This window comes from Sinocyclocheilus grahami, unplaced genomic scaffold, assembly GCF_001515645.1.
Source record: "Sinocyclocheilus grahami isolate Dianchi unplaced genomic scaffold, SAMN03320097.WGS_v1.1 scaffold599.1, whole genome shotgun sequence".
Lineage (NCBI taxonomy): Eukaryota > Metazoa > Chordata > Actinopteri > Cypriniformes > Cyprinidae > Sinocyclocheilus > Sinocyclocheilus grahami.
Genome location: NW_015505778.1, coordinates 870,265 through 897,502, shown reverse-complemented (window position 1 = coordinate 897,502; position 27,238 = coordinate 870,265). Strand labels below are relative to the sequence as shown.

General features: G+C 36.5%; 3 protein-coding genes across 3 annotated transcripts in view; all 3 read left to right on the top strand.

Annotated features, from left to right (window-relative positions):
• The first annotated feature begins 367 nt into the window (after window positions 1-367).
• On the top strand, window positions 368-4,694 carry LOC107557329 (sodium channel protein type 4 subunit alpha A-like). Its single transcript, XM_016240713.1, has 8 exons — window positions 368-619; window positions 738-796; window positions 970-1,050; window positions 1,417-1,545; window positions 2,822-2,913; window positions 3,218-3,477; window positions 4,316-4,463; window positions 4,564-4,694. The coding sequence occupies exons 1-8, from the start codon at window positions 368-370 to the stop codon at window positions 4,692-4,694; spliced, it is 1,152 nt and encodes a 383-aa protein (XP_016096199.1).
• A 298-nt stretch (window positions 4,695-4,992) lies between these two features.
• On the top strand, window positions 4,993-21,664 carry LOC107557368 (sodium channel protein type 4 subunit alpha A). The gene is made up of 14 exons (XM_016240759.1): window positions 4,993-5,271; window positions 6,140-6,313; window positions 6,494-6,850; window positions 12,276-12,658; window positions 13,483-13,607; window positions 13,708-13,862; window positions 14,027-14,200; window positions 14,302-14,424; window positions 15,354-15,632; window positions 15,975-16,028; window positions 17,847-17,984; window positions 18,086-18,190; window positions 18,341-18,611; window positions 19,496-21,664. The coding sequence occupies exons 1-14, from the start codon at window positions 5,152-5,154 to the stop codon at window positions 20,791-20,793; spliced, it is 3,756 nt and encodes a 1,251-aa protein (XP_016096245.1). The 5' UTR covers window positions 4,993-5,151; the 3' UTR covers window positions 20,794-21,664.
• Window positions 21,665-25,642: 3,978 nt separating this feature from the next.
• Window positions 25,643-27,238, top strand: part of LOC107557328 (B-cell antigen receptor complex-associated protein beta chain) — an 8,566-nt gene continuing 6,970 nt past the window's right edge. Inside the window, exons 1-3 of the mRNA XM_016240712.1 lie at window positions 25,643-25,744; window positions 26,222-26,515; window positions 26,595-26,713. Of these exons, the coding sequence (XP_016096198.1) occupies window positions 25,693-25,744; window positions 26,222-26,515; window positions 26,595-26,713 (465 nt within the window). The 5' untranslated portion in view covers window positions 25,643-25,692. The remainder of the gene's footprint in view (window positions 25,745-26,221; window positions 26,516-26,594; window positions 26,714-27,238) is intronic.

The window sequence follows — 27,238 nt, the reverse complement described above, 5'->3', positions numbered from 1 at the left end:
TCATTTTAACACTGTTAATTTCACGGTTTATTAATGTGAATTTGCTAGGAAACAATCTGTATTGTATGAAGCACAATACAAATAAATGTGATGATTTCTTAATAGATGCTTGAATAATTTGCTAGGGAGAGCAGATCTCGTTCTTTGCATGTCTTGCAAATCGTCCACAACAAATAAATGTAAGCAAGTTTTGGAATGGAGAAAGTTTTTGTTTTATTCAAACCCCACTGTATTACATATTCATAAATTATTTCCATATATGAAGTCCATGGTAAATCCATCATAATTCAAATATATTTTTCCACTCTCTTTCAGGAGCTTGGTGTAGAGATTCCCCGTTGTGGTGGTATCTCTTCGCGATGCCAAGATGGCAAGCCTGCTCCCTCCCACAGGCACCTACGTCTTCCGACGATTCACCCCAGAGTCGCTGGTGGAGATCAACAGGCTCATCCAGGAGAGGAGCACCAGGGAGGATGTAGAGGGGGTTGAGGAGGAGCCACAGGCACCGAGCAGTGATCTGGAGGCAGGAAAGTGCCTGCCAATGATCTATGGCGACCCACCAGAGGATCTCCTCAACACTCCTCTGGAGGACATAGACCCCTTCTATAAAAAACAGAAAGTCAGTCTCAAACCCATAAATGTTAAATACAGTCCTCTGTATTTAAACCTAAACCTCTGTTCATCTGGTGTCCATAATTGTTCTTAAGCCTTTGTGTTAACCTCTTTCTCATTTGCAGACTTTTATTGTCATAAGTAAGGGAAACACAATCTACAGGTTCACAGCTGAACAAGCACTGTTTTGTATCAGTCCTTTCAGTCTTGTCAGAAGAGGAGCCATCAAAGTTCTTATACATTCATATCCTTCTCATGCCATCATTTTGATAGCATTTTTGTAGTGATGATAATGATGCAGTAGAAAGTCATTAGTTATTTGCCATATTTCCCTTGACTGTACTTCAAATTTTTTAGTATGATCATCATGATCACCATCCTGTCCAACTGCGTGTTCATGACAATGAGTAACCCTCCAGCCTGGAGTAAAACTGTCGAGTAAGAGCTGCCTCGTGTGAACACACACATTTTTAGTGGAAGTGACTTTGCTAAATCTGTTGAGTACTAGCAGAAGTCTCAACTAATTTAGGAGAGATTAAAGGTTATAGAGTCATAAAAAAAAGGAAAATATCTATATGAAATAATTATAAATTTCTGCGTTGGTTAATTTTTTTATTTGTATTTTAAATTTGTCCCAAATGTGTAATAGAAAAATGTATACTTGTCATTTACAACTGGTTTATACTGTATGTGCAGTATTAATACTAGCACATTATAATTGTGACTCTGCAACACATATTTATGCTAATTTATTCACAAGACATGTTGTTTTCTATATATTTATTTGTTTATTTGTTGTTGTAGGTATGTTTTTACTGGTATATACACCTTTGAAGCGACAATCAAAGTTTTGTCTCGAGGCTTCGTCATCGGACCTTTCACATTCCTCCGTGATCCATGGAACTGGCTTGATTTCATGGTGATCAGCATGGCGTGAGTATTTCAATTCATATATACAGAATGACTCTATATACATACACACATACGAATATGTTATTAAAGAAAAAGTTTACTTAAAAATCCTTTAGGCCATCCAAGATGTAGATGACTTTGTTTTATCATCTGAACATATTTGGAGAAATGTAGCATTACATCTCTTGCTCACCAGTGAATCCTCTGCAGCGAATGGGTGCCGTCAGAAAGAGAGTCCAAACAGCTGATAAAAACATCACAATAATCCACAAGTAATCCACACCACTCCAGTCCAACAATTAATCATCAATTCATCTTGTCACTCAGTCTTATGAAGTGAAAAGCTGCATGTTTGTAAGAAACCAGTCTATCATTAAGGTGTTTTTAACTTTAAACAAGTCCTCTATCCACAATATTGCTTTTTTCAGTGAAAAAGTTGTCTCGCCTAAATCAGGAGATAAATATGCACAGATCAAGCACTGTTCAAGCCAAAACATTTCTAAACAAATATGTTGGTGGATTTTGATGTGAGAGGGAAACAGGAGATGGACCTTTTCACTAGAGGAGGAAGCGTTTTGGCAGTTTATAAAATTAAACTGATAGATTTGTTTATTACAAACATGCAGCTTTTCACTTTGGCAAGACATTAATAGATGGACTGGAGTGGTGTGGATTATTGTGATGATTTTATCAGCTGTTTGGACTCATTCTGACGGCACCCATTCACTGCAGAGGATCCACTGGTGAGCAAGTGATGTAACGCTTAATTTCCCCAAATCTGTTCGGATGAAGGAACAAACTCGTCCTTATCTTAGATCGCCTGATTTTAGGCAAATTTTCATTTTTGGGTGAACTATTCCTTTAAGAAGTTGTGGTTCTTCAATCTAATTTTTGCGATTTTCACACAAGTGATATCCTGCATGCTTAGTATCATTCAGACACCACCTCAGTGACTGTCAACTAATGCTGCCATTTGGCCACAATGGTTGACAGATCTAAATATAACATATATTAAAACCAATCACTTTCCACTGCCAGGAACTGCTAACCCAAAGAAATGACTAGAGGACTATTTTGCCATTATGAATCATCTTTTACCATGGAACACAACATCTGAGATGCTGAAGACTTTGCTGATCCATCTTTTCTATGCAATTACTATTAATTACGAATTAAGCATTCAAGTTTCAAATGGATGCAAAAGCACCATATAAGTATCATAAAACTGGCCCATACAACGTTTTCTGTATTTCAGGCATATTATACATTAGCTGATTTGAGGTTTGATTGTTTCCAGGTACATCACAGAGTTTGTAGACCTTGGTAATGTGTCAGCACTGAGGACGTTTCGTGTGCTTCGAGCTCTCAAAACTATCACAGTTATTCCTGGTATGTAATAGATGTATGTAATGCTACAGTACTTTAAAAGGCACACAAAATGGAAAACCACAGAACCACACAAAAGCAACTGTTTTCAATTATGTTTTTTGTTTTCTTCTATAGCTTTGTATGCAAATATTTATTTCTGGAAATTAATGACACCTTTGCATTGTATTGTTTTTTTTCAGCATGAGCTTTATATGTCTTACATACTGTATACAACAAAAAAATTGTTTCTCTGTTGCATGTTTTCTATTATCCATTTTTTCAAAAGTTAGTTTCAAAAAGCTCTCACCTTGCACTTTCTGCTCAGGTTTGAAAACCATCGTCGGGGCTTTGATTCAGTCTGTCAAGAAGATGGTGAATGTAATGATTTTGACTCTTTTTGCACTGGCTGTATTTGCCCTCATTGGCCTTCAGCTGTTCATGGGAAATCTACGTCACAAGTGCATCCGATGGCCCATTGCCAACAGCACCATCTTTGATGACTACAACTCCACCATGGTCAATGGCACCACCCTCAACGTCACAGATGCTTTTGATTTCAAAGCGTACACAGACAATGAAGGTGAAGTCAGGTCAAGGTTATTAAATATTTCCCATTTTTACTCAACTATGTCATTGCATATTTAAAACAACAATTAGTACTAACAGTACTTGTAACCGCTAGATAATAATATTATTTTGTACATGTGAAAAGTATTAGAATGGTATTGGCAATGGATGAACTTGAGTCAAGTGTGAACACGGTTCATGATTACTCTTAATTATTAATCTAAAAATCACTATATTGTTAAATCACTGTAAAATCATCTCCTGAAAATGTTCAGGTAACTGTTTTCAGAATTTGTTTTCAGAAAAAACAGAGTTTTATAGTTTTATACTGTATATTCAGAACAATGAGAAAGTATATTCTGACAGTTTGTTTTTACAAAGTTCATAATTTTTCAAATATTTTAAACGCTTAAGTACATTTAAATGTGTATATTTTTACTTTCACTCAAATTTTTTGGGTAGGTACCTGGAGTTTCAGTTGAGTAGAGTTTTTTGACATAGTATCTGTACTTTAAAGGAAGTACAATTTTTCAGTACTTTTTACACCTCTGATTAGTGTTTTTTATACATAGCCTGTCAAAAGTTTCAACACACTTGACAGAATGTTGATGATCTCATGATTATAATGACCTTTTGATGCATACCACAGAGTATGAGTTTGATGCATACCTACTAGTGTATGTCTAGATTCAGTATGAACTTATTGTAATAACTGAATGTTAAATAGAAGTCTCTTTTCTAGTCATTTAGAGATTGCAAACTTCAAAATCACAATTGCTTCACTCCAGATAGTATTACTAGTACTAGTATGTTTTGCCATTGTGATGACATCTGTACTGTTTCATTTATCCTCCAGTTATCAGCTGAAGACGACCACAAATCCATGAGCTCCAAACACAGCATGCAGTACCTGGACCAGCCCAAACTCTCCAAGAGAACAGCTAGTGCTATCAGTGTGCTCACTGCAACTATGGAGGGTACTAGCTTGAAGAAACTCCTTGAGGGTCGATTAACTGCAAATTAAAAGGATATTCATTTAAATACCTTATTAAGTAGCTTTGTTACTGAGCATGTCAAGTTTTTCCATTTATTATGCTTCTCCAGATGTTTCAGAATGTCAGGACGTCAAGATTTTAGACATCAAAATAGTTTGGTACATAAAAGTTCAAATGCAGTACATTTATAACCATGACATGATCAAAGACATGCTGAAAACCCTCAACTATTTCTTGTGAAGTCCCAATAGCAGGAATGTAAATGCACTGGGCTTAGACTGGCGATTTTTATGTCCCTGAAGTTTATTTATTTATAGATTATTGTACCATGGTCTGACAGAACAGCCTGAGAGCATCTGAAGATAGAGATTTATCCTAAGCAAAGGTCAGACTCATTGTGTGTGGAGAAAAACCTGTTAACTTCATATGAGTGGTGCTAATCGTTGGGCTATTTCAGAGCCATGGGTTGACTTTAGACAGACAGAACTTGTTGCTGTCACTCTGCCGGTGTTCATTCACTGCTCACTGTAAACGAAAACTGTTCAGATATTGTTTTCCATCTCTCTTTGTCTCCCTAGATTTGGAAGATGCTCAGAGGCCTTGTCCCCCTGGCTGGTATAAGTTTGCTGATATTTTCTTTAAATGGGACTGCTGCACTCCCTGGATCATATTTAAGGAGTGGGTTCATTTTGTAGTGATGGACCCATTTGTGGATCTAGGTATCACCATCTGTATTGTGCTCAACACACTTTTCATGGCCATGGAGCACTACCCCATGAGTCCGGATTTCGAACATGTTCTCTTAGTGGGCAACTTGGTTAGTGTTACATCAATTCTTACGGTTTATTGTCAAATAACTGTCAAAATATGAATCTTTGAGTATTTACCCAGTTTAAAATGTATAGCATAGCAAGTTGTGTCTTGAAAAAATATGGTTGTGTCCAGGGCCGTCCTTAGCTGACGTGGGTCCCGCGTTGCCCCCCCCCCTAAGGACGGCTCTGGTCGTGTCGTGTGAGCCATGCTGGTTAACCAAAAAAAAAAAAGAAGAAAATCAGGGAAATCAGCACCAAACCAGCATAAATCAGAATGGAACCTCAAATCAATATGAAGCTTAACAAAATAACAGAAGCACTGTGTAAACAGCAACTGTAATACATTGCATAAGTGCATTTTGGTAACAAAAAGGTTCCATTTGTTAACATTAATATGAAAATACTTCTAAAACATGTATTAATCCAAGTAACTGTTAATTTCAACAATCACTAATACGTTAGAAAATCAAAAGTTTTCTATTAATAGTTTTTCATTGACCTGAGCTAACATGAACTAACGTTAAATGAACTAATGCTAACAAAGATTTATTAATACTGTATCAAATGAAAACTCTATTGCTCGTTGTTATTTCATGTTAGCTAATGCATTAACTGTAACAAGTGGCCTTATTGCAAAGTATCACTGTTTTTTCCTTTTCTGGGCTTGCGTTAGAAAGCATATCCTTGCACAACTCTACAAAAGCGTTCTTTTTTTTTAAAGTCATTTAAGTACATTAGCATCAGAAAAAAGTAACTGTAACTTTAAATAACAGCAAAGCATGATTAACAGGTTTTAATTGGCCTGCCATTAATTAAGGTTATTAGTAACCTTAAACTGACTATCTCACATCACATTAAATCTTATTCTTCAAGGTATTTACAGGAATCTTCACAGCTGAAATGGTGTTCAAGCTCATAGCTATGGACCCCTATTACTACTTCCAGGTGGGCTGGAACATTTTTGACAGTATCATTGTAACCCTCAGCCTGGTAGAGTTGGGACTGGCCAATGTTCAGGGATTGTCCGTTCTCAGGTCCTTCCGTTTGGTAAGTGAATCTCAACCTCTCAATCTGTTTCATTGTTTTATGGTTTGCATGATTTATATTCTCTGTAAAATGCATGAATTTAAGAAAGGAAAATGATATGTGGTTTAATTTTGTATGCTATTGTGTCTCTCACGGTATGTGTGTGTTTGTGCCCATCTCTGACGGATGTGCTGGAAGTAGCTACGTGTCTTCAAACTGGCTAAATCTTGGCCAACCCTTAACATGCTGATCAAGATAATTGGCAACTCAGTAGGTGCCCTGGGGAACCTAACACTTGTCCTGGCCATCATCGTCTTCATCTTCGCCGTGGTGGGCATGCAGCTTTTTGGCAAAAGCTACAAGGAATGCGTTTGTAAGATCTCTCAGGACTGCGAGCTGCCCCGCTGGCACATGAACGACTTCTTCCACTCTTTCCTCATCGTCTTTCGGATCTTGTGTGGAGAGTGGATCGAGACCATGTGGGACTGCATGGAGGTGGCGGGAGCGAACATGTGCTTGATCGTCTTCATGATGGTCATGGTTATTGGAAACCTTGTGGTAAGTGAAGCTGATATTGTAGTAACACAATAAGAGTCAAACATTATGGGAGGAAAACACTCAACTTTGCTGATTTGGTGAATTTGTATGTGATGTCGTGTTTTCCGGTACAAATATCTCAATATTCTTAAATCAAGTACATTGTACTGTAAAACAAGACAAAAATACTAGGGAAGAAAATCTTTTTTTTTTTTCTTTTTTTTTTTGCAGTACACTGCATGTGCAAGAACTTCTAAAGCTTTTAGTGCAGCGCAGCTCTGATATGATACTATTTTCTTTCACACTCAAAGGGAACGCTATTATCATTAGACAGCTGCTGTCACTGCTAAACTGTTAATCTTTATAACTGTTACCCTGAAGCTGTACTGATCTGAAGATTTAGCATAGCAACCAAGCCAAACCCAAAGGATTTTCAGCACAGCTGATGGCAGGCTGGCTGTTGCTGACATTCAGGTGGCACAGCAGTTAGCGTCTGAGTTCTCTGAGTAACCAGGTGTTAATTAGACATAACATTTAAACTTTCATATGCAAGGCACCGTATAAGTGCTGGACTTCAATAAATATCACAAGCAACTAAGCAGTGTTATTTTAGTAGCATTGATATATTATTAGAGTTTTTGTTAATATTTTGAATTAGATTTTATTTTTATTTTGTTTTCATTTTTTGTTTTGTTTTTTCTATTTTTTATTAGTTCTAGTTGATTTAGTTTTAGTTTTATTAGCACTTAAAATAATAAAATAAAATAAGTTTAAGGCTTTTATATTCTATTTTATTTCAAGTAATGGTTTTTATGGTTTTAATTTTAGTTAACCCTGCAACTAAGAACATTGCAATGAGAAATAAATTATTAAATATGATCTCATTTCAGTAGCATTATTATTAAGAATTAGTGTTAACATATAGGAAGCAGTCATTGTTGTTTTTAAGTGAAAACTAGCATTCACGTGTCGATACAGATCAAGGAGACGCAGCTGTGCACATAATTACCATACTGGAACTGCTGACTGAAAACACTTCCTCTCAGGTTATACATAGTGAGAAAAGGAAATGGCCTATCTTAGCGAGCTAACAAAAGCATCATTACTCAACATGGCACATGGCTAACATACATTTTCACACGCACACATACATATTCTTCATGTGGTTACACTCTTCTGCACTTCGTACATCGTATGACTGGAGCCAGCAAACAGTGGTTTTGATCTTGGCTGTGTCCTGAGATGCAGCTCAAGTGAGTGTCTTGGCACACAAGAAACAAACACGGACAGCTGAGAAACACAGCAGCAGGAGCTGAAGATTCATGTGCCAGCTCCTCACCTATACTTTATACAGTAACTAATGAGCCGTGACAAAAAAACAATGATAAATGCAAATAATAAAATGGAACTGACCATACATTACCATTCAAAAGTTTGGAGTTTAAATGTTTTTTAAAAGAAGTCTCTTTTGCTCATTTGCTCATTGCTGCATTTATTTGATCAAAAATACTGTAAAAATAGTAATACTGGGAAATATCACTATTTAAAGTAACAGGTTTCTATTTGAATATATTTTGAAGTGTAATTTATTTTTGTGAAGCTAAAGCTGAATTGTCAGCATCATTACTCCAGTCTTCAGTGCCACGTGATCCTTCAGAAATCCTTCTAATATGCTGATTTGCTGCTCAAGAAACATTTTTCATTATTGAAAACAGTTGTGCTGCTTAATATTTTTGTGGAAACCATGATTTTTCAGGATTCTTTGATGAATAGAAAGTTCTAAAAAACAGCATTAATTTGAAATAGAAATCATTTGTAACATTATAAATATCATTGTCAAATGTTTCAGAAATCCTTCTAATATGCTGATTTGCTGCTCAAGAAACATTTTTCATTATTGAAAACAGTTGTGCTGCTTAATATTTTTGTGGAAACCATGATTTTTCAGGATTCTTTGATGAATAGAAAGTTCTAAAAAACAGCATTAATTTGAAATAGAAATCATTTGTAACATTATAAATATCATTGTCAAATGTTCACTTTATATTAAGTGGTCCTAATACCTGTGTACTTACATAGTAACTAGATGTGTACGTAGTATGTAACCACAGGGTAAGTACACATTGGTGCATAGTATCTACAGCTGTAATATTTCTGTAACCTCTGAATGGTTTGTGTAAGTACAAATGTGTAACAGGACATATATAACTACATTTTGTAACAACAATATGTATAAAAGTAATTGGAGCAATTTGATCCAGGGGGTGGAGATGGGTAGGTTTAGGGGTGGAAATGGGTAGGTTTAGGGATATGTAAAGTGGGAGGAGTTGGATCTCAAGTTGGTGGAGTTGGTGCACCACTGTAATACCAGTGTACTTACACGGTAACTCCTCAGGAACTGTCCACTTAATATAAAGTGTAACATTCTGGACACCAACCACAATTTATATGCAAAGCCTAACTTACTGGCCGCTGCTGTGTAACATCAGAGTAATTACATGGTAAATCCATAGGAATTGTTTGCTTAATATAAAGTTTAACACTTTCTTTACCAAAAAGTGCTGCTAATCTTGTTACACATTTGTACTTTCATTACCAAAAAGTGTTGTTACCAATGTCCTGTTACACATTTGTATTTACACATACCATTCAGTGGGTTGTTACATGTGTGTAGTTACACAAACATTACAGCTGTAGATACTATGTACCAATGTGTACTTACACTGTGGTTACATACTATGTACACATCTAGTTACTATGTTAGTACACAGGTATTACAGCCACTTAATATAAAGTGGGACCAAAAGTCAAATAAAACAAAAATGTGTGTACATCATTATAAATTAATTATTAATAATTCCAATGTTAAATGGTTAAATTTGAGGATTTTTTTCTTTCTTGTTTTCTTTTTTTTAACATTTGCATGTTATTTGCATGTTAAAATGGTTTACTTATCCTAACCAGAGGGTCCTGAAGCAAAACCAGCAGAATAACTGCTCATGATGGAGAGCAATGAAATCATATACGTAGAGCATCAGTATTGACATGAGTTGCATCTGCACTCTAAGTTTAGTGGGCAGGATGAAAAAAAAAAAGTAGGCTAGAGGAGTGTAAGATGGGAAACTAAATATCAGAGGCCTCATTTGGCATTGAGCTCTGATGTGCAATGTGAAAATCACACTGTTGTGTTTCTCAGGAAGCTTGATGTATCTCATACATTAGGCTGATATGTTGTCAAATGGTCTGGGCATTTTGCACTAAGTTGTGACTGAGTGCCAAATAATGTGTGCTTTGATTTGCAGGGCTATTATTATAGTATCATGACTCTATTACGATTAATATAGCATTGAGAAACTTGACTAAGGAGGATTCATTGGCAATGATGTATTTTTGTTTTGGCCATGAGCTTTAAATACCCCCGCATACCCTGATTCAATTAATATCCACAGTGTCAAAGATATATATATAAGTACTGAATTGCTGGAAAAAGTAATATTACAACATTTATTGTACCATATGGTGATGTGAGCAAAAATTGATGATGTTGAAATGACCTGACTTCATTCTCATGAAATGATGTCCTACAACTTTCTCCATGGAATTATGTAATTTTAGCTACATAAAATTGTGCCTGGTTTCTTTTCTATCTTTCTCAGTCTGTGCCCAAGTGTGAGATAAATGAGGCCAGCCATGGCTGCTGTAACTATGTGCTATGTCTAGTGTGCATCAACCCTAAAGATAGCATCCCTGCCCCAGGCTTCCAGACAACATAATATTTATTGAAACTTCATTACGACAGGGCTTACCTAAACCTGTTCCTGGCTGTGTATAACTTGGGAACCAATTATTTGTGAAACTAGCTTTTATTACTGAATCTTGAATGATGTTATCTAATATTATGTTCACTTATATCACATATAACACTGAAAGTTTGCACCAAGCTGAATATGTGTATTCAGTGTAGAATTTTTAGTAGTATGTCACTACACTGCAAAAAAAACAATTTCTAAACATGTATTGGTAACACTTCACAATAAGTTCCCATTAGTTGACATTAACTAACAATGAGCAATACATTTGTTGCAGTATTAATTAACCTTTGTAAATGTTAGTTAATAAAAATTAAAACCCTTCATTGTTAGTTCATGTTAGCGGTATTTAATATTTATATTTATCGGTACAACTTTTGATTTTAGTACTGCATTAGTAAATGTTAACATTAACATTAAATAAGATTAATACATACTTTAAAGGGATAGTTCACCCAAAAATGAAAATTACCCCATGATTTACTCACCCTCAAGCCAGGTGTATATGACTTAAGGCTTTCAGACAAATACAGTCTTGAGTTATAATAAAAAAATTGGGTAACACTTTATTTTGATGGTCCCTTTTGAACATTCTGTTGACAATAAATAACGTCGCACTTACATGTCTACTAACTCACATTAGAGTATTAGTAGACTTTTTGCTTAATATCTGCTAACTCTTTATTGTGATGGTCTCCCAACAGACATTCTACTGACTATAAGTAACTTTGCAAGTACATGTCAACTTATTCGAACCCTAACCCTACCAGTCTACTAATACTCTACTAACACTCAATTGAGAGTTAGTAGACATGTAGGTGCAACGTTACCTATAGTCAACAGAATGTGTTAAAGGGACCATCAAAATAAAGTGAAACCCAATAAAGTGCATCCATCCATCATAAAAAGTACTCCACATGGCTCCAGGGGGTTAATAAAGGCCTCCTGAAGCGAATCGATGCATTCGTGTAAGAAAAATATCCATATCTAAAACTTTATAAACCGTAATCTCTAGAACAGTGGTTCTCAAACCTGTCCTGGAGTACCCCCAGCCCTGCACATTTTGTATGTCTCACTCATCTATCACACCTTATTCAACTCATCAGCTCAGTGGTGGAGACTGCAAGACCTGAAGTGGGTGTGTCAGATATAGGGAGACATACAACATGTGCAGTGCTGGGGGTACTTCATGGAGAGGTTTGAGAACCACTGCTCTAGAAAATCTTTTTTTTCAGTGTGGGACAACTGTTTTCATACAACTGTCATTTTTCCAGAGCTTCATCACTGTTTTAAATGTAACACATTTTACACAGCTTTGAAGCTAAAAGAGCTGTAAATGCAATCTCATATCTCATAAATGATCTTCTCTATGTTACGTTGCTTTGAAAATCTGAATCTTTGTAGTGAATTTGTTTTTTCAGTAAATGTGTCGCCTAATTTAGTTCCTGCTTAGCATTTAGGTCTTCCTTTTTAAATAACTATTCATTTAAATATTTAATTGGTCTCTTTTTTAAAAGAGTAGCTTAAATTATAGGTAACTTGTAGCATGGCAATTGTGTACACGTTTACGACTTAATCTACAGGAACGCCTTATATGTGTTCAACCTGCCAACCTCATTCTGACCTGTACTTCTCAGGTATTGAACCTGTTCCTGGCCCTGCTGCTCAGCTCCTTCAGCGGGGATAACCTGTCTGGAGGTGATGATGATGGTGAGATGAACAACCTTCAGATTGCCATTGGTCGCATCACCAGGGGTGTAGATTGGCTCAAAGCCTTCATCGTCAGTATGTTGCGAAAGATTCTAGGAAAGAAACCTCCTGACAATAATGAGGGAGGAGGGGAAGGAGACATAGAACTGTATGCTATAAACCACCTGGATGAGGGGAAAATGGCAGATGGCTTGACCAACTGTTTGCCTCCAACACTGACTGTACCTATTGCTCATTGTGAGTCTGATGTTGAAGAGGATGAGGACTCCGATGAATCTTCTGATGAGGAGGATGGAAAGGTAAAACAACAACCTATCCGCTCTCTCTGCCTGCCTCATTATCTAGAATAATGTGTACAGTTGTGTACCATTAACCATGTATTCTATGGTGAGAAAACTACTATTAGTTATGCTAGATAAACCTTTTAAAATCAAACTAAAATTAGTAAAGTAAAAAAAATAAAAAATAATAATAATAATAATAAACACATTTTAAACACATTAAATGTCTGTATTTCCCCCTTAAAATTGTGATTTTGGCCTGTCCCACCCTAGTGTTAAATAAAATAATACATCATCATTTTGACATTATCTGTTCAGTTCTTTTCTAATTCATTGTAGCAAATCTAATTGAAATAACAAAACATTCCTAAAATTGTGACTCCAAATTATAAATGTAACACATTTAAACATAATTAAGTAAATCATTTTATTTTATCTTTATGATTTTTTTTACACAAATCTACTGCATTTCTCAGGCTCAGTCATTCACCCCTCAGCAAATTTATTATAAAAGAATGTATTTTAAAAAATGTTAATAATTCATGGGAAATATATGTATATAAGTAATTAGTAAATATACCCTATTACCCAGTGTTTTATGTATTTAAAAATTGTATCATATAAAAAGTATTTTATATTACGTATATATACTGTACTATACTATATATATATAAATTTAATTCAATAATTTTTGTTTAATGTTTATTGCTAGAAATTAAATTATCACCAGTGCCAACACTTCAAACTCTTTTGTCTCAAAATATCAGGAAACATTACTTTAATACTCTGCATTGTTCCCCTCACATTTGTTTTTCCTTCTCTCTCATTTCTTTACATCTCTTGCTGCACAGGCCACTCTTAATGATGAAGAATCTTCAGTTTGTAGCACAGTGGACTACCGGCCTCCAGAACCTGAGCCTGAGCCCGAAGAGGAAGAAGAACCAGAGCCTGAAGAGCCAGAGTCCTGTTTCACAGAAGGTGTGCATGCATTTTCCTTCATTAGGAATGTTAACGCTCATGGCATCACTTCAAGGCCAGAAAAATCTTAATTGATGTATTTTTCTCTCTTTTTACTTAGGTTGTGTTAAGCGATTTACATGTTTGAATGTAGACATCACAGAAGGATGGGGGGAAAAGTGGTGGAACCTTCGAAGAACATGCTTCACCATCGTTGAGCATGACTACTTTGAGACGTTCATCATCTTTATGATCCTCCTTAGCAGTGGAGCACTGGTGTGTCTGTCAATACTGAGCCAATGCTTAGTAAACTCTGCACTCTAGTTACGTTATTACATGTGTGCAATATTAAATCTGCTGTTTTTTTATTTCATTGTACTGAAATAGGAACATATAAATCCATTCATGTTTAATGCATTGATTTTTTTTTATTCTGTCAGGCTTTTGAGGATATCAACATTGAGCGCCGCAGAGTGATCAAGACTATCCTGGAGTATGCTGATAAAGTCTTTACATACGTTTTCATAGTGGAGATGTTACTGAAGTGGGTGGCATATGGTTTCAAAACCTACTTCACTAATGCATGGTGCTGGCTGGACTTCCTCATTGTGGATGTGAGTTTACTTTTTAGACTTTTGCCAAAGCTTTACCCTTATAAGCAAATACAAAGACAAGTCTGTGTGTATAGATTTTTTCATCTGCTATTTTATTCAAGGTGTCGCTAGTCAGTTTAACAGCCAATTTAATGGGATATTCTGAGCTGGGACCAATCAAATCTCTTAGAACACTCAGGGCTCTTCGACCCCTTCGAGCTCTGTCAAGATTTGAGGGAATGAGGGTAAGGAATGACTCTGTCTTCGTTTATGTATTTGTGAGTGACTTTTCGATTGGAATAAAGATCTGAAGTTGACCTTGATTAACCTTTAATTGGATTTTGATATATTGTGTGATAGTGTTGATTTTTGATATTTAATTTTTCTAATGGCATATGTTTTTGAAGGAATATTTGTTTGGACTTGCTGACACAACAAGTTAGCAAGCAGTCAATAAAAGGTTTGGTTGGATGATAACGATAGCAGTATTGGGAATTTGTCACAAAAAATATCTACATAAATACCAAATGATTGGCAATATGATTCAAATTAGATTTTTTTTTTTAATTTTCACAGTTTAAGCAGGAAAGGGGAAGTTAGAAACTCATATTTAGTATTTTAACACTTCTAAAGATTGGTGGGGGGGGGGGGATTCAAAAGTGTTTTGAAAAGTTTAGAGCTATGACAATAAGTCCCTATTTTTGTTAGAAGCATTTTTTCTTTATTCATCCTGAAGGACATAGTGTTTTACCTCATTTAAGTATCAACTTCACACTGTATGTTTTTAACATTTCTGAGTGAAATGTCTTTAAATTAAGTTAAAGGGGTCATATGATGCGATTTCAAGTTTTCCTTTCTCTTTGGAGTGTTACAAGCTCTTGGTGCATAAAGAAAATCTGTAAAGTTGCAAACACTAAAGTCTCAAATCCAAAGAGATATTCTTTATAAAAGTTAAGAGTCACCCACACCTACCTAAAACGGCTGATTCTAACACGCCCCCACATATCTATGTCACTATGTGGAAATATTATCATAATGCCACCCAAATATGCACAACACAAAATAATGATCTTTAAAATAGCATCATATGACCCTTTAAGTGAAAATAAATATTTGCACAAATATCGATAACTCATTTGTCTCTAATTCATGATTGTGTTTATGTCCCATACAGGTGGTAGTGAATGCACTGGTTGGTGCCATTCCCTCTATTTTTAATGTGCTGCTGGTGTGTCTGATATTCTGGCTCATCTTCAGCATAATGGGAGTCAATCTGTTTGCTGGAAAGTTCTACCACTGCGTCAACACCACTACGGAGGAACGCATCCCGATGGATGTGGTCAACAACATGAGTGACTGTATGGCACTGATGCACAACAATGAGGCGCGCTGGGTCAATGTGAAGGTCAACTATGACAATGTGGGAACCGGCTACCTCTCTCTACTTCAAATTGTACGTTTTTACATATTATATATGGTACACACGCAACCATAAACAGTCATATCATGATAAATTTAGCTTGATCTTTCGAAGAAAAAAAAGATGAAGCATATTCAGAACTCAAAAGAATAAAGTGAGCATTTATTGAATCTAAGCAAAAAATGTAAAAAAAGAAGAGAGCAATTCAGTGCAGACACTGAAGCATATAAGCATATTTACAGACAGTGAATGTATTTTCATGTCCTTTCCTTTTTATGCATCAGAGGACACAGAGGTAATTCAGTACAAATGCATAATCAATAAATGGGTTTTACACGACATACTGATATTCAGAAAGTACTTCTCTCCACATAGGCCACATTTAAAGGCTGGATGGATATCATGTATGCTGCAGTGGATTCTAGAGAGGTACGTGAATGACAATCTTTCCACCTGTACAACTGGTACCATGCAATTCTATATGTTGAATGAAGACATCTAATGTAGTATATGCACACATGTTGTGAGTTCACAATTAATAGTCAGCACAACTTTCTGTTATGTTGTCCTCGCTGATTGTATACAAAGACGAACAGTGCAATGTGGTGTCAAATTCATGAACAAATTTCTTAAACAAATTTGAATAGTCGATAAAAATTCCTCCATCATATACTCATCTTCATGTCTTTCCAAACCTCAGTAAAATCAGATTTTGTTGGTTCTCATATCCAAACATCATGACATCAAAGTTGTGCCATTGATTTGAGTTCTGTAGTGGAGGTAAAGATTAATAAAAGGAATAATGACTTGCCTGTTCAACAGCTTATTTTAATAACAATGTCAGTTCTTAAAGGGGACATCGGATGAAATTTTTACGTTTTTAGCTTTTTTTGCAATTAGTTTGGTTTCTGGCATGTCTGCCAGCTCAGAAAAGCTGAAAAGAAAACACGCAGCCAGTTATGCGCTGTCTGAGTCTGAAACGGTGTCATCACGTGAGCTGTTTCAATTTGCAGCCGGTTTCTACGTAGATAGCTAGCTAGCTATTTGAATAAGACCACCTCCGAGCCATATACGGAGTCCAAGGCAGCAATTCACACATCTTGTGTCGACACGCCCCATGGAAGAGAGGCGTGAGGTGAGCGGTAGCTTATTATCATTTGAAGAGACATGCTTCGAAACGAGTCGCTGTGAACAGAGCTGATTTTGTTAAAAAAAAGGGCAAAAAAGGGTGTTGTTTTACGCGACCGTTGAGGAATCTTTACCAAATTATGTTACAGACATTTCATGAAGACCCTAAAAAATCATACCAACTTGTGGAAAATGGGCATCCGATGTCCCTTTTAAATGTGCCCTTATTATGCCATTTCGAATGTAGCCTTTCATGCAGTGTGTAATGTAGCTGTATGTGAATGTAAACAATCTGCAAAGTTGTAAAGGCGAAGGTGCACGGTAAATATAGTCATTATCTCCCAAAAGAAAGAATCAACTCTGAACAGCCTAAACGAGTCGTCAGTAATTTGAATCCCACTTCTGTGACGGCTACACATAACACACTTGCATAATGTCCGCCTATGTTCTACAACTTGACCCGCCCTCAAACTCAAACACTGTAGCTTGTTCGTGCCGAGAATCATCCTATGCTGTGAAAGTAAATTTGTTTTATTTTCACTTCCGAAAGATTAGGCTGCAAAGAATCAGTGGTTAATTTATTTTTTTCACTGTACCACAGCAGTACAACCCCAAACTTTTTTTGTCATTTTCCCGTCATTTTACCGACGACTACTTCTCTAATCTTGGGGAGTTCAACACGGGATTTACAAAACGCTTGCTCTTGAAATAAGGCTCAGTACCCAGTTTATTTGGATCAGCTGGCTCCACTGAATCACAACCTGTAAGTATGATAAATAATAGATGTTTATATCTTCTATTGAGCATTCAAAATACTCAACTATGGCAATGGGCGGATCGTTTACGACATGCAGTAAAGAGGGGTTTAGAGAGACTGAATCTTATAACTGCTTTGAACTAATTGGATGAATATGAGGTGATATAAAATGCTAATTTTGAGTTTTTTGACCTTGCATACATGTAAACCTATTGTAGGAGACTCCCAAAACAATATTAGGGGCCTTAAAAATGGCATAATAGGGGTACTTTAAATAATCTGACTTATTTCTGTTTAGAATTTAAAAACTTACTTAGTGTAACTTACTTTTATTGTGGCATTCATTGATTATTTTCTGTTAGGTGGAAGAGCAGCCATCATATGAGATCAACCTTTACATGTACCTATATTTTGTTATTTTCATCATTTTTGGCTCCTTTTTCACTCTCAACCTCTTCATTGGTGTCATCATTGACAACTTCAATCAGCAAAAGTCCAAGATAAGCATATCTTTTTTAACTAAACAAATTATTTTAATTTGTGCTGTACATTTGGATCATTCTTTACCAGAAAGAATAATTAATATTTGTTTCTTCTGCACTTTGGAGGGAAAGACATTTTCATGACAGAGGAACAAAAAAAGTACTACAATGCCATGAAGAAGTTGGGTTCCAAAAAACCTGCGAAACCCATCCCTCGGCCATCAGTATGAACCATTTGACATACATTGATTCTTCCATTGCTTTTTTTTTTACCATAACATCTAATTGACTGTCAACAAATGTTTTATTGGAATATCAGCATTAGATCTCTTTTAGTTTTTAAAAACTAATCCACTACATTGTTCTCTTAACAGAACGAGATCCAGGGTGTGGTGTTTGACTTCATAACAAAACAGTTCTTTGACATCTTTATCATGGTGCTTATCTGCCTCAATATGGTGACCATGATGATAGAGACAGATGACCAGAGTGCTGAGAAAGAAGATATCCTGTATCAGATCAATTTGGTCTTCATCGTAGTCTTCACAGGAGAATGCATACTCAAGATGTTTGCCCTCAGACATTACTTTTTCACTATTGGCTGGAACGTCTTTGATTTTGTTGTGGTCATCCTTTCTGTAGCAGGTAAGTGTAGAACAACATTTCTGCAAAATTGTATTATGTTTCTCCTTCAAAGTGAAATGTCCAGTGAATGATGCTAAGAGCGTGTTCAATTTTATCCAAAAATAAATGTGAATCTAGAAATGATTTATTACGTTGGTTGTTATGCATTTTGCTGCAGTTCTGAAATTAAATGTCCAGTGAGTGGCGCTAAAATGTTTAATGCTCTATCGTGTTTGAAAATAATACCACGTACAACAAAACCTAACTTACTCTAAACCTAACCGATAGTGTTAGTAAAAGCAAATGTGAGATAAAAATGCATTTGCTGAAGAAATCATGCCATTTTATCTTGCTTCTAAGTCTTTGAGCTCTTTTATTGTGACTTGAGTGCAATGATACTAGGTGCGCTACCTGTTAGCAAGTTGACTACATCAGAAAAGCCATTCATATGAAGCTAGTTATGTGATGCAGACATCAAAATGTATTAGTTTACAAATCATACACTGTGGTAAAAGAGTTTTAGGGTCATAACATAGTATTGTGCAAAGAACCATGTGAAAATAAGTCTTAAGTAATTCGATAACCTGCCCCTGCAATCCTAATTTGTGTGAAAAGTAAAAAAAAAAAATTAAAAAAAAAAAGGTAATTTTGCCACTAGTGTTCGTTTCAAATGGGACCTGCAGTGAATTGTCTATATTGGTACCTTTTGGAGTTCTGCCAAGTTTTTCCAATGAGCCTATGTTGGTGTAGAATTATAGTTGTCAAACATTATAGTTTGTTATAGAGTATTTTACTGATTTGGATAAACTAGATACTAAGAGTTCTACAAGTGCACCTCAGTGTATACTTTCCTACTGTAACTGCTCTAAATTGTTTATAATAACCCGTGTTTCTTCTTTCCCAAGGTCTGATGTTATCAGACATCATTGAGAAGTACTTTGTGTCTCCCACCTTGTTCCGTGTGATCCGGCTCGCCAGAATCGGCCGTGTGCTACGTCTCATCAAAGGGGCAAAAGGCATTAGGACTCTTTTGTTTGCCTTGATGATGTCACTTCCTGCTCTCTTCAACATTGGACTGCTTCTGTTCCTCATTATGTTCATCTTCTCCATCTTTGCCATGGCTAACTTTGCCTATGTGAAAAAGCAGGCAGGCATCGACGACATCTTCAACTTTGAAACATTTGGTGGCAGCATCATCTGCCTGTTTGAGATCACAACCTCAGCAGGCTGGGATGGGCTTTTGCTGCCTATTCTGAACAGCGGCCCTCCAGATTGTGACCCTGACATAGAGAACCCTGGTACAGATATCCGGGGTAACTGTGGGAATCCTGGCATGGGCATTATGTTTTTCTGCAGTTATATTATCATGTCGTTCCTGGTGGTTGTGAACATGTACATTGCTATCATTCTCGAGAACTTCAACGTTGCTCAAGAGGAGAGTGGAGACCCGCTCTGCGAGGATGACTTTGAGATGTTTGACGAGACGTGGGAAAAGTTTGACGTCGATGCTACACAGTTCATTGAATACAACCGGGTGTTTGACTTTGTTGATACCTTGCAGGAGCCTTTACGAATTGCCAAACCCAACCGCCTCAAATTAATTACCATGGATCTGCCCATTGTAACCGGCGACAAAATCCACTGTCTGGATATTCTTTTGGCAGTTACCCACGAGGTTCTTGGAGACACGATTGAGATGGCTGCCATGAAGGAGAGCATTGAAGCCAAGTTCCAAATGAACAATCCCACATCTGCCTCGTTTGAGCCAATCACCACCACTTTCAGGAGGAAAGAGGAAGAGCGCGCAGCCATTGCGGTTCAACGAAAATACCGGAGACATCTCCTCAAACGTGCTATCCGCTATGCCTGCTTCATGCATCGTTCAAAGAGGAAAGTTAGGAGTCAGGGTGATGAGGATCCTCCTGAAACCGAAGGGTTAATTGCAAAGAGAATGGATGCCCTGTATGGCAGCAATCCAGAACTCGCCATGGCTTTTGAGCTACAGAGGCCAATGCCGCCTAATGCACGGCCACCCAAGCCCAATTCGGTCACACAGCATAGAGTATCAGTGACCTACCCTCGACCACAGGGACAACTCGTACTACCAGTGGAGCTCACAAGTGAGGTGATCCTCCGGTCTGCACCCACAACGCATGGCCTCTGCGGTTCAGAGAATGCAACGATAAAAGAGTCAATAGTATAACTGGTGGACAATGACGGTGGACTAAGATAATCCTTGCAATGTAAAAAGGAGTATCACCTGCACTCACTGAACAACATATGCTCCATAAACAAGATGGCTTAAAGGATTACACAGGACTGCTACAGTGTGACAGCATTGGAATGCTATTTCTTGGGAGTACTGTTTTTTTATTATTTAAACTTTTGTAAAGTTTTATTTAGGATTAATTTTATTTGTTCCCATTGAGAAATGTCCCAGTACATTTGTCATGACTTAGCTAAGTTCTTTTGCCCTTATACGTATAAATGTTTGCGGTCACGCAGTTAGAGTTTTTTCTATTTTTTCCATTATAGCGCCACCAAGTGGCTAAGTGCTGCATTTTTTTTCATGTGACATCAGATTGAGCCCATATACAAATGTGCCAGATTTGGTGAATATATCTCATTCAGTCCAAGGGTTATTGCCATTTAAGTAAAAGTGGCCACACCCACTTTGAACTTTTGGCACCATCATGGCGATGAGTCGAAAGTTCATCTTTTTTTGGATAATCATTGTTATTCAGCCTCCAGAGGATCTTTCTGCACTAGTTTGGTTCCTTTTGGGCAAAAAAAGCTGGGACTAGTTTGCAAAAGTGCGTTTTTCCAACAAAAAAAAAGAAAAAAAATCCAATATGGCGAAAATATTTTCATGGTGGGAATGAAATCACTATCACAATGTAGCTGTTTCATTCCCTACACACTAACACCAAGTAATTCTACTATATTTAAAGCACATTTTTCTCAATAAGCTTGCATTTTACAGGTTCATCATAGTTTTTGCCTTGTCTTAAATAATCTTTTTGCATACTTGTTGCAGATTGTAGCAGTATTTATAGCTCCTGGACACTTAATAATTTGTTTTTTAAATTATTTCCAATAATGATCAGTCATTAATGATCAAGTCCCTACAGTATATGTCAACACTTATAATTTATTACTTACTATTTATAATCTCAGTTCATGGCTTACCAGTTTACAACAGAATGGTGGAACGAGTAGATCAGAAACTGATCCTTTTTCAGTGGGGTGTATGGAGCCACTTCGAGCAGAATGTGCCACTATGAAAAACATATGAAGAGTTCATTTGCAGAAACCGATAACTAAAAATGAGAAACCAATAAACTGCAGTTGGGTTGTTTTGATTAAGTAATAATAACTTAAACAAATACAGGTAATTTACTAAATTAAAGTTCATTTAAAGTCAGTTTTTTTTTACATATTAAAAGTTAGTTTTATAGCAAAAGCGGATAACTCCAACAGTCGTTTTTTAGCAAAAGCAAATAACGCCACATTTCATGTTTTAGAGTTTAAAAAACCTGGATCCAACCACGCCCCCTGGATCTAGTGTTCTGCAGTGAGGACCATCTCTTTCAAAGTGAAGTAGCCTTGTCACCTGACCTGAATACAGTGCGCTGATTCGCTAAAATGGACTTATCGGCTTCTGTTCAAAAACAACAGTGGCGCTTGTCGGCTTCTGCAGTAAAACGTGAACTCGCGATGCCTTGAAAGTGGACAAAACCGGCTTTTTTGACAAAATGTGTTTAGGGTTCAGATCGCGCTATATGTGGAGAATAATGCCCAGCAATCAGCTCTTTATGAACTCTTCATATACAGTGAAGCTATAGTGCCCAGTAACAGTAATTAATTTATAACTTGAAGCATTGAAAAAATAGTGTAATTTGTAGCACTTCCTTTTAATGGCCTGATAGTCAAAACAGCTTGATTTCTTCTACTAGGATGCTGAAAATCTACCAAGCCTGTAAAGTGAATGCAATTTTCATGTTCTTATTCAGAAGTTGTCAACTAAAGAAACCTAGATAGAATAACTCCATCCATAACTATTTAACACAAAGACAGCACAGCACTAATAAGCCCCGTTTGAATTGGGTGCCATGGTGTCCATTATCATAAACTGATGAATAAATTGTGAAAATTTGAGTTCCCCTGATAACTCTGTTGCAGTTACATCAGATTTACATCAGATTTTTCTCTGTCCAGATGTTACTCAAACTTAGAACTTAGATCTTTTGTAGGGTGACAAGGGCATTACCCTGTAGTTGATAACTGCTTTATAATTGATTCCCTTCTTTACAAAAAGAGCCTGAAGTGTCCAGTAGATGCCACACACAATACTTACCTTAATTTGTTTTAGTAACTGTGAGTCATAGCTAAAAGTTGTAATGTATTAGAGACATTTAATGATGGATTTCCTCTGAAGTCTTAATGTGACTGCAAATGTCTTATTTCTTAAAACTCATAAATGCACTTTTGAGATATTTATATTTACCTCTTGTATAGTTTTTAGATTTGGTCTCTTATTACCAAAAAGCATTAATTCACTGTATGTTCAAATGAGAATTTATTTTGTTGAGAAAAAAAAAATCTCATGAGCGTGTATGTAATCTGTGTGCAGTTTTGTGCACTTTTTGGTTTCATATTGATATTGTTCATATGCAGATGATTTTCTATTGTTTACATTTTTATCAAGGAAAGAGACATTGCAGTGCTTTAGCTTTTGCCCGCCTCTATTTGCCTGTATATACACTTCGCAAATAGAAGCGTATTTCTCAGATGCTGTCTTTTCTTTGTATCATCACTTGACAACATTTAATTCAATGTGCATTTAAAATGTTCATAGAATAAATTTGATAAGATAAACGTGGGTCTCTTCATGCTTTAAAGGTTCGAATTGCTGTTTCATATTGCAGTTCTTCAGTATCATGTTCATCTCATGTCAGGATTTAGTGACGTTTACAGTCTTAGCATGCTATCATGTGTTGTTTGTGGATATGTTTTCCAAGAGGTGTTTATCAAGACCATTTTTTTCCATTAGACTTGAGCTCCATATGACTTTTTCTGTGTGTCACAGTGGCCCCTGCCCGGATAGCTGTTCTTGTTTCACTCCTTCTATTTTTACCCCCCGCTAGAGATGTCTTCACCTCAGGTAACCAGTCTTAATAAGTTTGGAATCTAGTGATCTATACATTGGCATTTGTGCTATGGGGATAATAGCTTTCACAAGCATGTTCACTGATAGTGGGAGAAAGAAAAATATTGCTGACCTGTCTTGCCTGTCTTCAGAAATGCTTACCAGTGCAAAAGCTTTTATTGGACAAACAACTTTTCAAAAATGTTTACTATTTCTAGACAGTATTAAGGTGAAAGTTGTTGTTCCCACAGCATCTGAGTCAATCAGAAACTGAGACAGTGAAGTGTTTTGTGTGTGTGTGTGTGTGTGTGTGTGTGTGTGTGTGTGCGCGCGTTTTTGTGACAAATGAGGACATAAATTTGTATAATGACAAAGGAATTACATAGGTATTACAAGGAGAAGGTGACTTTTCAGGACATTACCCCATGTCCCCACTTTTCAAAACGCTTATAAATCACACAGAATGGAGTGTATTGAAAATCTGAAATAGCACAAAGTTTCATGTGAGGGGTAGGTTTAGGTGTAGGGTTGGTGTAGGGCAATAGAATATACGGTCTGTACAGTATTAAAACCATTACGCCTATGGGATGTCCCCACTTTTCACAAAAACAAACCTGTGTGTGTGGTTAGCAGTCATCTGGCCATCTCGTTAGGCCACTGAGTTCCCAGCACTTAACCAGTTTTAAAGTTCAGAGAGAACAGGTGAATTACAGCCTGCTTCTAAATCATTGCACATAACAGCAGTGGTAAAGTACACAAACCTCATTGTTTTTCCATCCAGCCTGTTTCCAAACTGCTTGTCCTTCAGGTATTTAGGGTCGCAGAGATGTTGGAGACTGTCTCATGCCGTTGACAGAAACACAGGGGACTGATAGCCAGTCCATCATTTTTATAAAACATTGAAATTATTTTAGTTATTTCCTTGTCATTTTGTTTCTCATTATTTTACACCAGCTCCCAAACTTGTCAGACCACACCCCCTACAATAAGACACTGAAAAACACATTTAATGTGACTTTTATTTGTTACTACTTCACTCAGAAATTGCTAGTAAATTTTACAAACAATTACAAAGAAATGGCAAGTAACATTGAATTAAACATGAAATTTTGAAGTAGAAAAAACTAAATATTATTAAATAATTCGAAGGACAGTTCGGAAATTGCGTGAATCAGAGGTAAAAAACAATATAAATACTGTTCAGTTTCTTGCACAGACCGATCGTTTCATGTCTTTACACATCAATGTATTGTCATGAGCCGCAGGGTTTAATTTGGGTTTGTTTGTGTATGTTTTTTTTTTACTCAAAGCCGTGATTCCCATTCACTTCCATTATAAGACTGACAGACTGCAACGGTTTGAGTTAAAAATCTTCGTTTGTGTTCTGCTGAAGAAACATAGTCACCTACATCTTCCTGGGGGTAAGCAGATAAACATCACATTTTCATTTTTGGGTGAACTATCCCTTTAACTGTTTGTGGGCATATTACAACTACATATTGCAACTTTTTTTGGTAAGATATGATGCACTCTTAAGAAAGGTCTGTAACAAAACAGCCCAATATAGACCTACCATTTTAATATTAAGGAATTTTCTGTATTTGTGTTTCCCCTGTATTTTGAATGACACAATGCATTGCATTCTGTTTTAGGGTTAAAGGAAATGCCTGTAAACTTAATGGAAAACATACTAGGTAATTTTCAGCCAAGACATTAATGCTGTGATGCATAAATGCATTCATACATGATAAAGTAGACAATATTAGTCTTTAAATTTTGCATTAAGATGATTCACTTGCTCCTTAACCTTTTGATGCATGAGTGTATCGATTTGCATGTTTCTCGGAAACAGTATCATCGCAGCTTCATGACCTGCACCCTTCACTCTGGTGGAGCCGTCTTCCTTCTGTTCTGTCTATGTGACCTGCACTGACTTTTTCAGGATCAAGAATCATGCATTACTTCCTGCTGGGATCTTCAGTCATGGCGCTGATTTACCTCTCAGGTAAATGAACTGCTTAAGACTTTCAAAACTGCTGTTGTGTTTTGCCTTTACATAGGTTGCTGTCTGAAATGTAACATTTTGGTGCACGTTTTGTGGAAATGTTAGGACAGCAGTTTATTCATATGATTTTTGTTTCACATTTGAAAGTCGCAGGATTTGCAGAATATACAGTTTGCATATTATAGTTGCCCTAGACTTGTTTTTAGTGTTGTTCTTCCTTTCCATCTGTGAGTGAAAGAGGAAGTCCCATCGCTTCAAAACAAGTTTGCATTTTTGCCAGATATCCTTTTTTCACAATAAACATGTCGTGAAGTTCATGGTTTAAAGCAGATTATAACACTGTGGGATGTACTCGCTGTTTAGTGTCTTTCATAATGCCATGCATGTTTCTTGGTTTTACTTCTGCTGCTAACTTGAAAATGACCTTAAACGAGCTCTGTCTTATGTATTTTCTCTTCATCCGTCTCATCTTTTCAGCTGAAGGAAATATCCACGTGTTCCAGAAGCCACGATTTGTTGGTGTGAAGACAGGTCAGACTGTAAAAATATACTGTGTGCCGTCGAGTCTGTCTTTGCCGGCTCATGTAGAGTGGTTCAAAGGCCAGTCTTACAAAGACCAACTCAAGAACAGCCAAAAAATAACGATAACGGAGAAGAGTGATAAATTAAATGCCTCCATTACCATAAAGAAAGTGGAGATTGAGGACAGGGGCACTTACTTTTGCAAGCTGAACGGCATGCTTGGACCGGGAACTGAGCTACAAGTGAGCAGTAAGTGTCATTTTGTAAATGTTATTCGCTTGCTTTCTTCGCCAGCCTGTGTACACATATTTCTCTATTTCTTCTCCAGGATACAGTGAACCCCAGGCTATCTTTATGAGATCGAGAGTCAAGGATGCTATCATTTTCATTCAGGCTCTACTGTTGATTTTGTGCATTGTCGTTCCTCTGGTTCAGATTTACAAACTGGTAAGGGCCACGACATTTCCTTTCCGCTGCATTTTATGTGTTAAGTATGCATTCCCTTACCAAAAAGTAGTATACTAGTTAATTTTATTAAGTATACTTAAGTAAAGTTCAAGTATATTTTAAAGTATACTTTATGTAGCAAGTATACAAATATCCTTGTACTAGTAGTATACTTGTAAGTGTACTATTTCAATACTCCTTGGGACTAAATTGGCCCACTTTCTAGTATATAAAAGTATACTTTAAGTATAACAGTAGTAAACCTTGAGTACACAACTAGTTTACATCAATATTCAACAATACTAAAAGGGAACTTATAGGTATACTGATAGTTTTCTAATTAAATACTTGTAGTAGCATTTTTAGTACACTTTGAAGTATAGTCTCAGTAAACTACTAGTTTAGTAGTTTTATACGGCAAGTATACTCGTAAGTTTTCTTTAAGTGAACTTTACATCATACTTCAAGTATACTACTATGTCCCTATTTAGGTATTAATTTGTATATATTTTGTTATATGAATAT

Coding starts and splice junctions, on each gene's coding strand:
- LOC107557329 (XM_016240713.1), top strand. CDS start 368: ATGGCAAGCCTGCTCCCTCCCACAGGCACCTACGTCTTCCGACGATTC. Junction 620..737: donor CCTTCTATAAAAAACAGAAA/GTCAGTCTCAAA, acceptor TCTCATTTGCAG/ACTTTTATTGTCATAAGTAA. Junction 2,914..3,217: donor AACTATCACAGTTATTCCTG/GTATGTAATAGA, acceptor CTTTCTGCTCAG/GTTTGAAAACCATCGTCGGG.
- LOC107557368 (XM_016240759.1), top strand. CDS start 5,152: ATGGACCCATTTGTGGATCTAGGTATCACCATCTGTATTGTGCTCAAC. Junction 6,314..6,493: donor TTCTCAGGTCCTTCCGTTTG/GTAAGTGAATCT, acceptor TGCTGGAAGTAG/CTACGTGTCTTCAAACTGGC. Junction 18,191..18,340: donor AACCCATCCCTCGGCCATCA/GTATGAACCATT, acceptor TTCTCTTAACAG/AACGAGATCCAGGGTGTGGT.